The sequence below is a fragment of the Zootoca vivipara genome, chromosome 1 (genome assembly GCF_963506605.1).
Source record: "Zootoca vivipara chromosome 1, rZooViv1.1, whole genome shotgun sequence".
Classification (NCBI taxonomy): domain Eukaryota; kingdom Metazoa; phylum Chordata; class Lepidosauria; order Squamata; family Lacertidae; genus Zootoca; species Zootoca vivipara.
The window spans coordinates 3,778,246-3,792,142 of record NC_083276.1 but is presented as its reverse complement, the minus strand read 5'-3'; the positions used below and the strand labels follow the sequence as shown (position 1 = coordinate 3,792,142).

Here is a 13,897-nt window from a genome sequence, read left to right as displayed (position 1 = left end):
TTCCAATCCACTCCTCTGCCCTTGGGCACCATACACAGCTCCTTCTCTTTCAGCTGCTGAGGAATCAGAAGCTCAGGCCAATAGAATCCTGCCTTTACTGGAATGGGCATTCCTCAAACCTGCAGAACTGAATGGACACAGATTCCAATGGGTCTTGTATTTCAAGACAAAGGAATTCCAGAGTTCCATGCAGAGCTTTGCTTAGCCAACAGCTAATTTCCTTTCCCCATCTGTCCAAATATGCACATGCTTCTGTAGGAAGAGCTCTCAGTGTCTGAGATGAGTCTTCCCAGTGGAGGCAGAAACTTTACAGCAACAGAAAGAGCAGGGATCATTTCAAATGAGTCTTCAGGAAAACATGTGCCTGCCTTTAAATTGTATCCTCCCATAAAGAACAAACTATGGAAACTCAGCAGCGAACTGATGAACTGGGTGAATGGTTCAGTGCCTGATTTAGGGAAGCGCAACCAGCCCCCCCCCCTCCACTGGGTGCCAAGTCGAAGGGGTGCCCGCCTTCTCAAAGCCTGGTAAGTGCTTGCCCTGCTTTGGGAAGGAGGTGGGACAGCTCTAGGACTCTGTCAGAGCCCTTGCGCTTCCTTCCCAAAGCTCGCTTACCTAGCTTGGGGAAGGCAGTGCAAGGGCGCGTGCAGGGGGGGGGAGCGCATCACATTTTGACCTCGCTCAGGGCGCTGTATTACCAAGGTCTGCCCATGGATGCCTGGAGCTCCTTATCAAGATTACAACACAAACCTTCGTTACGAGCTCAGTTAAGATATACACATACGTAACTGGCTATAATGGAATATTCAGGACGTTATACAAAATTAGGTTCAATTTTTTTTTTCATTCAAATGAGAACAACATACATCAACAAGCGAAGGCACATCCCCAAACTTAAAATGCTGATAAGGACTCAGTCCAAAATAAATGAGATAGTCAAAGAGTACCACAAGAGGTGTGCAGCAGGTGTAGAGAGAACACTAATGGGTCCAATTGGCAAACGGGCGTGGCAAGCCAAAGTCCATAAGGTGGCAGCAGTATATTCAATTGGTACCAGGTGCTGCAAAAAACAATGTCCATAAACAAGACAAGGTTCCTGGGTACGTTCCTTGTTTCGCCCTGGTCGGGCTTCCTCAGTACTGGTACCTTGCAATGATAGATTAACATAAATTCAAAGCTCTAAAGTGAAATGCCAAATTTGAATATACTGCTGCCACCTTATGGACTTTGGCTTGCCACGCCCGTTTGCCAATTGGACCCATTAGTGTTCTCTCTACACCTGCTGCACACCTCCTCTTGTGGAGCTCCTTATCACCTTGCCACACCATCCAGTTTTTGTGCCTCAGACTACTCAACATGAGGAATACTATATGGTGAGCTCCATATACCCCACATTATTTATGTATTATGTTGATGTCTCTGTGGCTCTCTGTTATTTTTCTTTTGATTAACTCTGCTGCAAGTCGATAGGTAACGGCTTGATTTCCGCTGCACTTTGCTTGTTTCTCCTTGCCTGGGCCTCTCTAAGAGACCCCCAGCTCTTTGTACTGAATCCGTCTGGCCCCATGCCCAAGACAAGAATGAGTCCCACTTCACACTGCTCAGTTGGCATTTAAGTGGCTTGCTGGAAAGAAATGGGGAAAAGGAAAGAACCCCTGTGCTAGAATAGGAAAGTTTTAACAGGTATGTTCCATAATCTAAAAAGGACGAGATCCTTACATCACAGGCAGCAGGGATAAATGGGTAACTTCCATTAAAACTTCTGCAGATTCTCCTGTTTTACACAGTAATCTTGATATCCTTCCTCTGATTTGTTTACAAATTTTAAAAGGCTGAGATGAGAGACCGAACCAAGTTGAAAGATAGGCAACATCAAAGACTTGTGTTGCATCTCAGCATAAGCAATCATGTAAAAAATTGTGTTTGAGAGCAAGATGCTCATCTCTGGAGGGTGAAATTTGCAGTTCCAGAGACTCTGCAACCTATAAACAATCCAAGTTGGTCCACAAGGGATGTGCTTGGCAGAATGACGTGCTTGGGATTCCTTGGCAATGCTGGGCCTCTCAGAATAAGCACTCTTTAATGACGCTGGGCTGTATAAATGAACCCAGAAGAGACTTGTGCTCTTGCATCAAATTTCTGATCTGCAGTGTTTACTGGGAGCAACTTAATTCCTAAGTGCAAAAGTCTCCTGCGCAAGTTTCATTGAAACTAATGGAGTTGTGCAAAAACACGACTGGTGCAGAACTTCCACCCATTGCAACAACACTTGTGCAGGAGAAAATTTCGCATGGAATGCATTTCTGGCTAACTGCATCACAACAGGTCTGCAAGAGAAAGAAGAAAAGAAAGCAGGAGATGGCTGATTCAATGGTGACTCTTGCAAGGGGATCCAGGTGTCTCGCTTCTTGTTCCACTCTGACAGTTTGCTAGAGGGAGCTGCTGGCCTGCTCTCTGTTGAGAGTCTGCCCATCCACTGTAGATGATCGGTGGCATTACAACAGAGATATGGAGCCTGTGCCCCTCCACATGTCAGGGATGATGCAGCAATATTTGGAGGAACACAGGTTCCCATCTCTGAATTACAGTTATAAAACTGCATAAGACTTTTGCCTGTTTCTTCACTGTGAGATGTCTGTTTCTCACTGAGCTGCTCTCAAAATGTTCATTTAGGTCTATCCACTCGATTGCATGTTTTCTTCCAGATTGCCAGCCCCATTGCTTTGGCAGAGATGTGCTCTTTAGGTCAAGACTGAAGCTCCCACTTCCTGCTCTTACCAGAATTGTGGATGTCTTCCCACCTTCCAGAGTAATCTCCAGGTCAGAAAGGGCAGCATCAACTTCATCAACCTCTTTGTCACTGTTGTTCAAGTGGTTTTCTGATGACATGATGGACAGCTTATTGATGTGGTACTGCAAGAAAGGAGTAAAGAGCCAAATAAAGACTACTGTAAATAAAACCGCACTTCGGCTAAGAGAAGATTGCCATAACCAAATCCTCAAAAGAGCTCCTAGGGTGGGTGGGGAGGAGTAGCTTTTTCTGCAAGGTAACATTCAGGCCTGACATTTTCCTGTGAAGAGCCCATCAGAGGTCAAGGAGATAAACAACTACCTGACATTTAGAAAACACCTAAAGGCAGCCCTGTTTAGGGAAGTTTTTAATCTGTGATATTTTAATGTATTTTAATCTTTGTTGGAAGCCGCCCAGAGTGGTGGGGGAAACCCAACCAGATGGGCGGGGTATAAATAATAAATAATAATAATTACTGGGTAGTGCTAAACTGCTTCTCTACTTGAAGCTCTCCAATTTATATTGGCAAAACCAAAAGGTACCAAAACCTTTGTGATCTGTTCAGACCTTGGTGATCTTATAAGTGTGTGTCACTTATAAGACCAATTCTACTTCCAGAAGATGGCAAATTGCAACTACCAATTTACAGAGGTATTTAACATAGTCCTACTCAGAATAAACCCCCTGAAGTTAATGGGCATGCCCAGGGTCTCGTCTGCAGTACAAATATGAAGAAGTATCAAACCACTACAAAAAGTAATGGCTTCCCCCCACCCCCCCCCAAGAATTCTGGGGAATGTAGTTAAGTTAAGGGAGCTGAGAGGTTTTAGGAGACCACCTCACAGAGATAAAAATCTCAGTGTGGTTTAGTAATCCCACTTTCCCAGGGATGTCTGGGAACTGTAGCTCTGTCAGTATTATAGGTATCTCTTAACAAGTTACCTGAAGGTCTCAAACATAAATGTTAGGCCTTACAACCTTAGGTTTATTCCTGCACAATAGCTGTGGTCTATTTCCCACACAGAACTACAGTTTCCAGAGTTTCCTGGGGAAATAAATTGATTGTTAAACCACTCTGGAAACATATCTTTGAAAGAGCCAGGCAGCATATCAGATACAAAGGACAGATACAGGAGAATGCCCCCACTTGAAATAATAATTATGTGATGCCCCCTTCAAGGGAATACAGTGTGATGAGGACTTGAGTTGGCATTAAATCTGTTTATATGTGCTGTATTGCGTGTGCCAAAAATGGCAAATTGTGTCCTATTCTAGAGAAGGAGGGTAGAATGTATTTTTGGGAAACCCAGGGATTATCACCAGCTGTTTGAGAGGCTCAGTGCCAGAACCCTGTGGTTCAGTAACCTAATGTACTTGTTATTTGCTTAAAAGCCAACAAAAAAAGGAAAGATGGATACAAACATGTTTGTGAAAAAGAATCCAAATTCCTTTGCTTGAGACATAACAAGGAGGAAAATGATTTTGAAATCACCTAAAAAGATTCAAGTAAACCCTAAAAAATGGGGAAGAAGCCAATATCTGTCAGAACAAACCATTCTAGCTCCTAAAGAAATATAGGGCAAGACACAAAGCTCAGTCAGCATGTTAAAGGCACCAATACTTTCTAGAGAAAGGTGTCGTTAAGATTAAAAGTTCAGAGATTTAGACCTACAGCATCTCCACTCACCTGCAATGCTGCAAACATCATCATTTCCTCCTCTGTGCACTCTATTTCTTCCAAAAGAATAGCCCATTTCGACTGCTCATAGAGTTGGTTGATTCTGATCGCATCATACTATGGGGACATGACCATATCATTTGTACAGGACCCTGCTTAAGGATTATAGCACATAGCTTTTTGTAATCAAGTAATAAAATTCTGTCAAATCATTAAGGCTTTTGAATGTCTTCGTTTCTATTTGCTGTGTCAGTCTGAAATACCAGAGCTTGCATATGGCAGATGAAAACTTACACCCCACTAAGGAGCTAGTATATCTCCAGCCACTCGTCACCCTCAGTGCTCGTAGGTACGAGGGTCCCGGCCGTGGAATCACATTCATCCAGTGCTTTACCAGCTGCACTGGCTCCCGGTGGAGTACAGGATCAGGTTTAAGGTGCTGGTTTTGACCTTTAAAGCCCTATGCGGCTTGGGACCCTCGTACCTACGGGACCGCCTCTCCTGGTATGCCCCGCGGAGGATCTTAAGGTCCACAAACAACAATACTTTGGAGATCCCGAGCCATAAGGTGGCTAGAATGGCCTCTACTAGAGCCAGGGCCTTTTCAGTATTGGCCCCAACTTGGAACGCTCTTTCCCAGGAGACCAGGGCCCTGCGGGATTTGTCATCTTTCCGCAGGGCCTGCAAGACAGAGCTGTTCCGCCTGGCCTTTGGGTTGGACTTAGCCTGACCCCTGTGTTTTCCTCCCTCATGGCCTGGATTTATAGACTACTTGAAATGAGGCTGCATTTTAAATTTTAATACTGTATTTTAATCTGTATTTTAATTAATTGTTTTTATGTTTTATTGTGGTTTTGTTGGTGTGAGCCGCCCTGAGCCCGGTTATTGACTGGGGAGGGCGGGGTATAAATAAAAATTTATTATTATTTATTATTATTATAAAGGAAAGACATCACAAAGAAACCAGCTATCCCAAATCTGCTCAAATTGTTTGCCCAATCCTACACATTTTCCAGCCTCATTTGCAATTAAGCCTTTTGTCTTTGTTCTATCAACACTGTTTAACTAGTGGTGCTTCCAGATACAAGTAGGATGGAAGTAGTGTCACCAAACAGTCATTCATTACCTAACAGTGCTGCAAAAGTCTGGGCAGATAAAGACTGTTCCAATTTCCAACCCCATAAGGAGAGGGAGACCAGCAAATAATACCTTTCCTAGTCTTCCCGAAGCTACATGTTTTTGTTTGTCTAATTCAAAATCACTCTCCATTCCCCCCCCCCCCGCCTAGCCTCCTGTCACTTCAGTTATGCCCCCAAAGGGTCAAAAATCATTGCTAGCCCGAATATTGGAAAAATAAACATTTGATTTTCACAAGACACATACTAAATTATTCCAATAGCTTAATTAAATCCATATGCAGAATCAGAGTTTCCTCTCTAGAACATGAAGCACAACCATGCTATTGGTATGGATTCAGCTTCTAACCAGGCAAGAATTGCAGAGCCGTCAAGCCTGTGCAGTATTACTGAGTTTCCCCTCCTTACAGCACACATGCCATGCATGCCCTTTTTTGTCTCTCCATCACAGACACTGAAAATCCTGTGGTAGATATCCCAGCACACATAGCATTGTACCTTAGGATTCAAATCAAAGAAGCTGTAGTACTTAAACCGAAGAAGTAAGGCTTCATTCTCCTTCACATCCTGCTCCATAAGTGACCTTGAAGAATCCAGCCACCTGCCCAACACACAAAGAAAGTGCTGGCTTAGTCATTTCAAATGACTTTCTTCTTCTTCAAAATATAAGCTGCTTAAATAAGCTTTTAAAACCTACCCCTGGTTGATCTTGGCCTTATCCAGAAGCGCCTGCGGTTTATACATTTTGGCTAAGATTTCTGGTGAGGTGATGGGCTGGCTGACGGCAAGTATACCTGGATTCCCTTCTGATAAAGCACTATCTCCAAACCAAGCTGAAGTTGGCGACAAAGGGCTCCCATCGTGTGAATCGTAAGTTGGCGTCATGGTTTTGCTATAAAGCCCTGGGCTTGAATAAATGCTTCCTAATTTGAGAGAAGAGAAGTAGAGCAAAGTTATCATTAGAATAAAAGATAGCATTTTGTTTCACTGAAGGAAGAACAAATAGACAAATAGATAAGCGAAGAGTTCCGCAAAGAGATTTAAGTGTTGCAAGGAGCAGGGGGCACAGGAATGTGAGTGACAGGCAAATTTGGCTCCCATTTCCAGCATACCACAAAAAGCAAGAACTTGCATCTCAAGATGCTCACTGGAGTTCATACATTTCCACCACCATGATCTGTGAATCTGTACTTCACATTATCATAAAGCAGATACTGCTTGCAGGACTGTAAGTAACTGATGCTTCTAGGGTCGTGCTTCTGATATGATGTTAAAAATCAAAACTGTATTTTGATTTAATATTACTATGCCACCTAAATAATTGCTCAATGGGAAAAGACAACCCAGAACCGCATTTCCATGCTCTGCAAGTAGAACAAAACACTAAGAACGTCCTGTTGCATTAGGATTTTCAGACTCGTGTAGATTAGAGGTAGGAAAACAGTCAAAAGGAAAGTCACAGGAGATGAAATCCTACCCACATGCGGCTCACCTTTCACTGGGCCGATGTAAAGAACATCAGAGCCTACAGAGAAGGAAAGAAAGGAAGTCAGAAGGTAAGATGGAGACACAGAAAGAAGCAGAAATTAAAGAATAGCAAGGGTGAAAAACAGGCAGAGAGGTTGAGATGTCCAAGGGTGTAACTGAGCACATGACACATGTGAAGAGGTCTGAACTGTACACCGGATGCCAGGTGAAACAGTAAAATAAAGCCTACAGGCAGTAATTTTATTATGGCAATGTGCATCAAGTGACAGTGCAAAACAGAAGAAATCTAAAAGATCAATAGCACATGCCTGTAACAGTGTTTTTAACACCAAGAGCCAATGTTGGAAAATCAGTGCTGTGAAATTAGAGCAGACTGTTGTCAGGCCAGGTAAGTCCATTTCCACCCAGTCCTCCAGGAAAATGAGGACTTGGCTAAGATGAGCAGTATTACTTGTATCTGACAAGGGAGGAAATAAAAAACTCCTGCTTCGTCATCTTTTGCCTATACACGCAATGGAAGGAAATGAAGTAGTCCATTCATTACTCCCCTTGCTTGGCAATTATCTCAGTGCCTTTGCAAACATTATCCAGAACACTGGAAAGTGGAAATAGTTTTGCCTTTCCTTCTTCTTCTTCTTCTTCTTTTTTACTGCATTTTATTTTGGGGTGTGTGTGTAAGATGCTTATTTCTAAATGTATAAAAATCCTTATATGTCAATACAGCTTTGTGCAGGGAGCCATTTGTAGCAGTTAGTTTTCACCTAAACACAACTGAGTTAATACACAGGATAGCAGAACTCTTGAAAAACAGGCCGAATTTTCACTTTTTCATGTAAAAGCTGCACGTCGCACAGAAACTCTCCGTGTGAAACGAAGATGATGATGGAGTCACGGCATGAGGACTTTACCACTTCAGAAATGAGCAGTAAAAAGTTTCCCCCTTCTCGGCTGAACTCTGAGAAACAAACACGGCTGCCTGGATTTCAGCATGTGGCTCCCCAGGCTCAAAACCAACTCTTCTTAAAATAGTTCATGAGAGTCTAAGCTGCACAATCTCTTTGTGGTCAGCTTCTTATAACCTCTCGCTATACATGTGTTGCGAGGCTCATTCTTCAGAGTTTTAGAATATTTGCCATTATTCTGTGTTAAATTTAAAAGCCTGGTTTAAGCCTCCTTTATGCAGCGACCCACCTACTGCAATTGGGGAGATCAATAAGGCAAGTATGTGCCTTAGGATAGGGGTAGGCAGAAGGTAGACTGTGATACTTCTTCTACAAGGTGGGGGTGAGAAATTTTGCCTCTTGAGACCCTTAAGGGTTGGAATTCTCTAAGTTCATTTTGCTTCCACTCAAGAGAACTGAAAGCTTCACTAGAGTTTCGCTAGAGTTTGCTTGGATAGTCTAGTCCAACACTAACATTAACATTAAACCTTCCTTAAATAAAGAAAATTATTCTGTTTGCAGTAGAGGATCCAGGGTCCTATTAACAGCAGAAGTCGAAATTCGGAGAGCTGGCTTCCCAGGTGAATCATTAAGATGGTGCTGCCATTGCTCCAATAAGTTTAAATCTATTTAACTTCTGGGTGTTCATATTAGCTTCAGATCATTTGGAAATTTTGCACCTCCAATCTGCTGTTTTTTAAAGGAACTTGTACTATACACTCACAAGTGTATAGCCAATTTTGTGTCACAAGTATTTAATAGGACAGAAGCAGCGGGGGAAAATATTTTCTCTTTTAACAGAATATTTTATTAATTTGTAGTAAAATAACACTGATCAATTCCAACAAAACCTGTAGATTATTGAATGCGCATATATATATATATATATATATATATATATATATATATATATATATATATATAGTATGTATGTATATGTATGTATGTATATGTATATGTAGAAGGTCCATGTTTGTTAAAAATGTAGAAGGTCCATGTTTGTTAAAGCACAATGTTCTCCAAAACCGCTTAACCGATCATTCTCAAATTTGGCCACAACCTCACATTTCCCTACGGGAGTGTTTCCATGCACTACCTTTGGATAGAACTCACCTAGGACAGGTGAAAAACCTGGATTATTGTAAGAAAAAAATTGCGTCCTCCAGTGGACATCTAACTCACACACGACAAACATACTTCCACAATCCCGCCCACTCCCCATCAACCCCCACCACCCCGACACACAACCTGCCCCATAGACCACGCCCACCACGAGACCAGGCCAATCCCCATCCCGGACCGTCAACGGAGTAGGCCGCAATTGAGCCCTCGCCCGTACCAGAGATTGCGTCCCCACAAAGGACCAGGCCGACCCAAGGCCACCCACCTCCCCGACCCCCAACCCCCGACGCCATGGAACAGACCGCCCCAAGACCAACCTTAATAATTCAGTTTCAGCTGTTCATTGCTTCTTAGAATCCACCCTTGCTGCTGCTGCCTATTCACAGCTGAACAAATACTGAACTTAAGTCCTCAGCCACCGTTGCTCTCATATTCTAAATAAATTTTGGGGTTCTTTTAGATCAAGCCAGAGGTGGCTTTTCAGTTTGCAGCTCTTTACAGAAATGTATATGCATTTCTGAGCCCCTTATACAACACAGGAGGGTTGTTAGAGATCAAACTAAGCATGGCCATATTGGAAGCAATGAACAGCTGAAACTGAATTTTACCACCACTAGAAGAACACACTAGTGTAGGTGTGGGGAAATCCTTTGCTGAACTACAACTCCCATCACCCCTGGCTATTAGCCTTGTATGCGGGGGCTGCTGGGAGTTGTAGTTTAGCAACACCTGGACAGCCAAAATACCACACCCACCTGCAGCAGTGTTTCTTTTGAAGCATAGTTCTTATTCACTGCTGTAAATCCAATAACATATAAGGATTGTAAACTATTTTTTCTAACAATACCGTGAGGAAAGTCACCATTACTTTCATTTTACAGATGGAGAATGCAAGCTGGGAGTGGGAGACACTTGCTCAGCTTAAAGACATCAGGGGTGAGGAATCTCATGCCTTGGGCCCAGAATACAGCCCTCCAAGCCTCTCTAGGCTCTGGACTCTCCCTCTGGAGACACTGGTCCACACCCTCTGAGTGTTTTACCAGGTTGGATTCTATGAAAGGGCTTTGAGCTTAGTTCCGCTGCATTACTGAAAATAAATTCCTAGGCTTAGAATGGGCTCAGAAGCAGGCTGCTATTTAATTCTACATATGCTTTGCACTTTGTGTTTTACAGAGCTTTGGATTTTAGTGAAAACACACACACACATACACACACACACACACACACACACACACACACACACAGTCCCTGCCTTAGGACATCTGCTGAACACTGCAGATGAAACTGTACAAGTGTTTTAAATTGGTGCATAAATTGCTCTATTACAGCACAAAGAGGGTTTTTATGCAGAACACATAAGAACGTAAGAACAGCCTGCTGGATCAGGCAATGGCCCATTTACTCCAGCATCCGGTTCTCACAGTAACCAATCATTTGCCAGTAACGGGCATTCAGAAGCAACGCTGTCTCCAACTGTGGAGGCAGAGAATAGCTATCCTGGCTAGTAGCCATTGCTCTCCCTCTCCTCCATGAATTTGTGCCATCCTCTTTTAAAGCCACCCAGGGTGGTAGTGATCACTGCCTCCTAGAGGAGAGAGTTCTGTAGTTTGACTGTGTGGTGCGTGAAAAAGCCCTTTCTTTGATCTGTCCCAAGTCTTCCAACTTTCAGCTTCTCTGAGTTCTAGTGTTTTGAGAGAACAACTTATCTCTACTCCTTTTCTCCACGTCATGCATAATTTTATAAACTTCTATCATGTTGCCTCGTACTTGCCTTTCCTCTAAACTAAAAACCCAGGCAAAAGCCTGTAGCCTGGAACAGGTGTGTGATAGCACTGAAGCCTGAAGGACAACGACAACTGGAATCCAACTGCCACCAAGAAAGCCTGCTGCGATTCTAAGGAAGCCAGCTGCTTCTGCACAACCACCCTGCAGCTCACACGGGAGTCAATTCACTGTGCAACTGGTTACCGTATTCCAATCTGCATTTATTTCAAGGAAGGCTGTAAAGAAGCAGTGCTTAATAGCTTGCGGCTGCAAAACGAGATGCCTATGCACAAAAACCCACCTCCTAGGTATTCCATTTCTTCCCATTTACGCTTTATGTTCCCACTTGGAAAGTAAGAGGCATTCCTCCTTGACAAATTGTGTGTTTTTTTAATACGATGCTATCAATGTACTTTATATAGAGTAAAAAAAGGTAAACAAAACAAAATAGAACAGTCTTTGTCAAAAGGAATATTTCAAAAGCAGGCAAGTTAAGAGAGACGCGAGAGCAAATGCAATCACACACTACTTGAAACAGATACAGGTTCCTCCGTATCCTTTTTCTCTTGCAGCTTTTAAAGCAATATCCTTAACGCTTTAGCACTTTGCCCTTGCTGCTACCACATTTCATTTGGTGGCAATTCTGTGTCTTTTATTAACCACTTAGAGAATTAGACACCCACCTGCACAATACATCTAAAATGGTGCCACACAACTCTAAACAAAGAGTCCTGGGAGCTGCAGCTTGTTACAGGGCTGAGAGTGCTTAGGAGACCCCCTATTCCCACTATAGAGCTACAATTCCCGGAGTTCCTTGGAAGAAGAATTAATAAACCACTCTTGAGAACTGTAGCTCTAAGAGGCAAATGGATTCTCCTTACACAAATTTGTGATTCTGCTTTAAACAAGTCTAGTGCCTAGGGGTTCTTAGTTGGTGAAACTGTAGAATCAACAGCATTCCAGAACAGAGGGCTGACCTGCAATTAGAGCAAAAATGGGTCATGGAATCTTGGCTTCCACTTCACTGCAAAGAAAGGATACTGAGAATTTGCAGGGGAGAGGAAATGAGCCACAAACCCTACCACACCTGCCCTTCGCTTGCAAATCACACTCCCCTGTCCAGGGGTAGGCAACCAAAGGTCCGGGGGCTGGATCTGGCCCAATCGCCTTCTCAATCTGGCCCGCGGGCGGTCCGGGAATCAGCTTGTTTTTACATGAGTAGAATATGTGCTTTTATTTAAAATGCACCCCCAAATACAGTCTGGCCCGCCACATGGTCTGAGAGACACCGGGCCAGCCCACAGCTGAAAAAGGTTGCTGACTCCTGTTCTATTGCTCTGCTTTGCAGTGGAAAAGCAACAGCCAGTGAATTTAGAATCACTCATTAGACTGACAATGAGAGGGGAGGCTTTTTCTTCCACAGACTTTTATGGATCCATAGGAAAGAGTCATCTATTTTTCTCACTTAGGGGGAAAACTAGACATTGCACTGGAGGTATGTTACCATATCCCAGTGGTTTTAACTTTCTCTTTTAAATTTGAAGCTGCTACAATCAGGAAGTGAGGGAAGTAAGAAGAGACTCGCTGCCTAAAAAACCTTCCCTCCTCCAGCCATTTTCTTCACTTAACATCCTCTCCCCTCATACCTAACTTATTTTCCACCAAAATAACCAAAATAACCAAAATGTTACTCCTTTCTCTTCTCCTGGGTAGAAAAGCAGCTGGGTTACATGCATGCAATTCCGGACAGAAACACAACCTTCTCTCCTCTGGTTAGGTATCCTCTCCTACAGTCCTGACAGTGGCCCCACACAATGCTTTCATTTAACAATGCTTGTTTTCCTTTGTTTTCTGTGTGATATCTAGTTTGGCCCTTAATGACACTTTGCATAGCAGGTCTCATGCTGAACTCAACTGTGTTTGTCATGACACTTAGCCAAGTGCCACAATCAGTGTGTGCGTGTTCTCTCCTCCCTATTACGGTAATGGTTTTTGTTTTTTTAAAAAAATCTTGTTTCTCTCCCATATTTTGAGCAAAAGCACTCTTTACAAAGCAACTAACCAATTTATTTACAATTCTGGGTTTTGTGGAGGAATGCCAAGGGCAGGAGAGGACAGACTACAAAGCAGGATTGCTAAATTGCTCCCTTCAGTTGATCTGATCTTTGAAGCACTGTGATAAAACAAAACAAAAAAGGCACATTGGTGAAGAGGGGAGGGGAGGAGAGCCAGGGTGTGATCCTTGGAGAGCAAGATCCTACCAAGGACTGCAGACCTAGTGTTGAGAAATCCTGACACCCCCCCCCCCGTTTTCTTTGCACTTGAAAGTCCTCCTGTTAAGCAGGTCAAAGAATCCAGGGCATTAGCAACAGAAGCAGGAAAACACACACACACACACACACACACACTGCAACTTAGTAAACAAAATTCATCAAAATTCATAACATCTGAACTTTTACATTTTAAGATAGGGATGGACGACATTCTCCAGAATTCTTGTGTGGTCTGCAGAGGCATGGCCAGAATCCAAGATTCATTCTGATGTTTAAGTAATTTTATATGTAAAGGACCCATGACAGTGAAGTCCAGTCGCGAACAACTCTGGGGTTGCAGCGCTCATCTCGCTTTACTGGCTGAGGGAGCTGCGGCGTTTGTCCGCAGACAGTTTTTTGGGTCATGTGGTCATGACTAAGCCGCTTCTGGTGAAACCAGAGCAGCGCATGGAAATGCCATTTACCTTCCCACCGGAGTGGTACATATTTATCTACTTGCACTTTGACGTGCTTTCGAACTGCTAGGTTGGCAGGAGCTGGGACTGAACAACGGGAGCTCACCCCGTCGCGGGGATTTGAACCGCCAACCTTCCAATTGGCAAGCCCTAAGATCAGTGGTTTAGACCACAGCGCCACCCGCGTCCCATTAATTGAAATCATTTTTTCAACTCTTACAAAAACAATGATTTCTTTCCATGATCAGA

The 13,897-nt window shown here is 43.3% G+C and overlaps 1 protein-coding gene across 4 annotated transcripts in view; it reads right to left on the bottom strand.

Annotated features, from left to right (window-relative positions):
- The window catches only part of FERMT2 (FERM domain containing kindlin 2), a 97,669-nt gene that overhangs the window by 21,851 nt on the left and 61,921 nt on the right, over positions 1 to 13,897 (bottom strand). For 2 of the 4 annotated variants that reach the window (XM_060270794.1, XM_035098956.2), the window contains 5 exons: positions 7,098 to 7,130; positions 6,303 to 6,528; positions 6,104 to 6,206; positions 4,479 to 4,586; positions 2,779 to 2,913 (listed from right to left, as the gene is read on the bottom strand). In XM_060270794.1, coding sequence (XP_060126777.1) covers positions 2,779 to 2,913; positions 4,479 to 4,586; positions 6,104 to 6,206; positions 6,303 to 6,528; positions 7,098 to 7,130 — 605 coding nt within the window. The remainder of the gene's footprint in view (positions 1 to 2,778; positions 2,914 to 4,478; positions 4,587 to 6,103; positions 6,207 to 6,302; positions 6,529 to 7,097; positions 7,131 to 13,897) is intronic. The other 2 variants (XM_035099036.2, XM_035099113.2) reach the window with 1 other exon arrangement.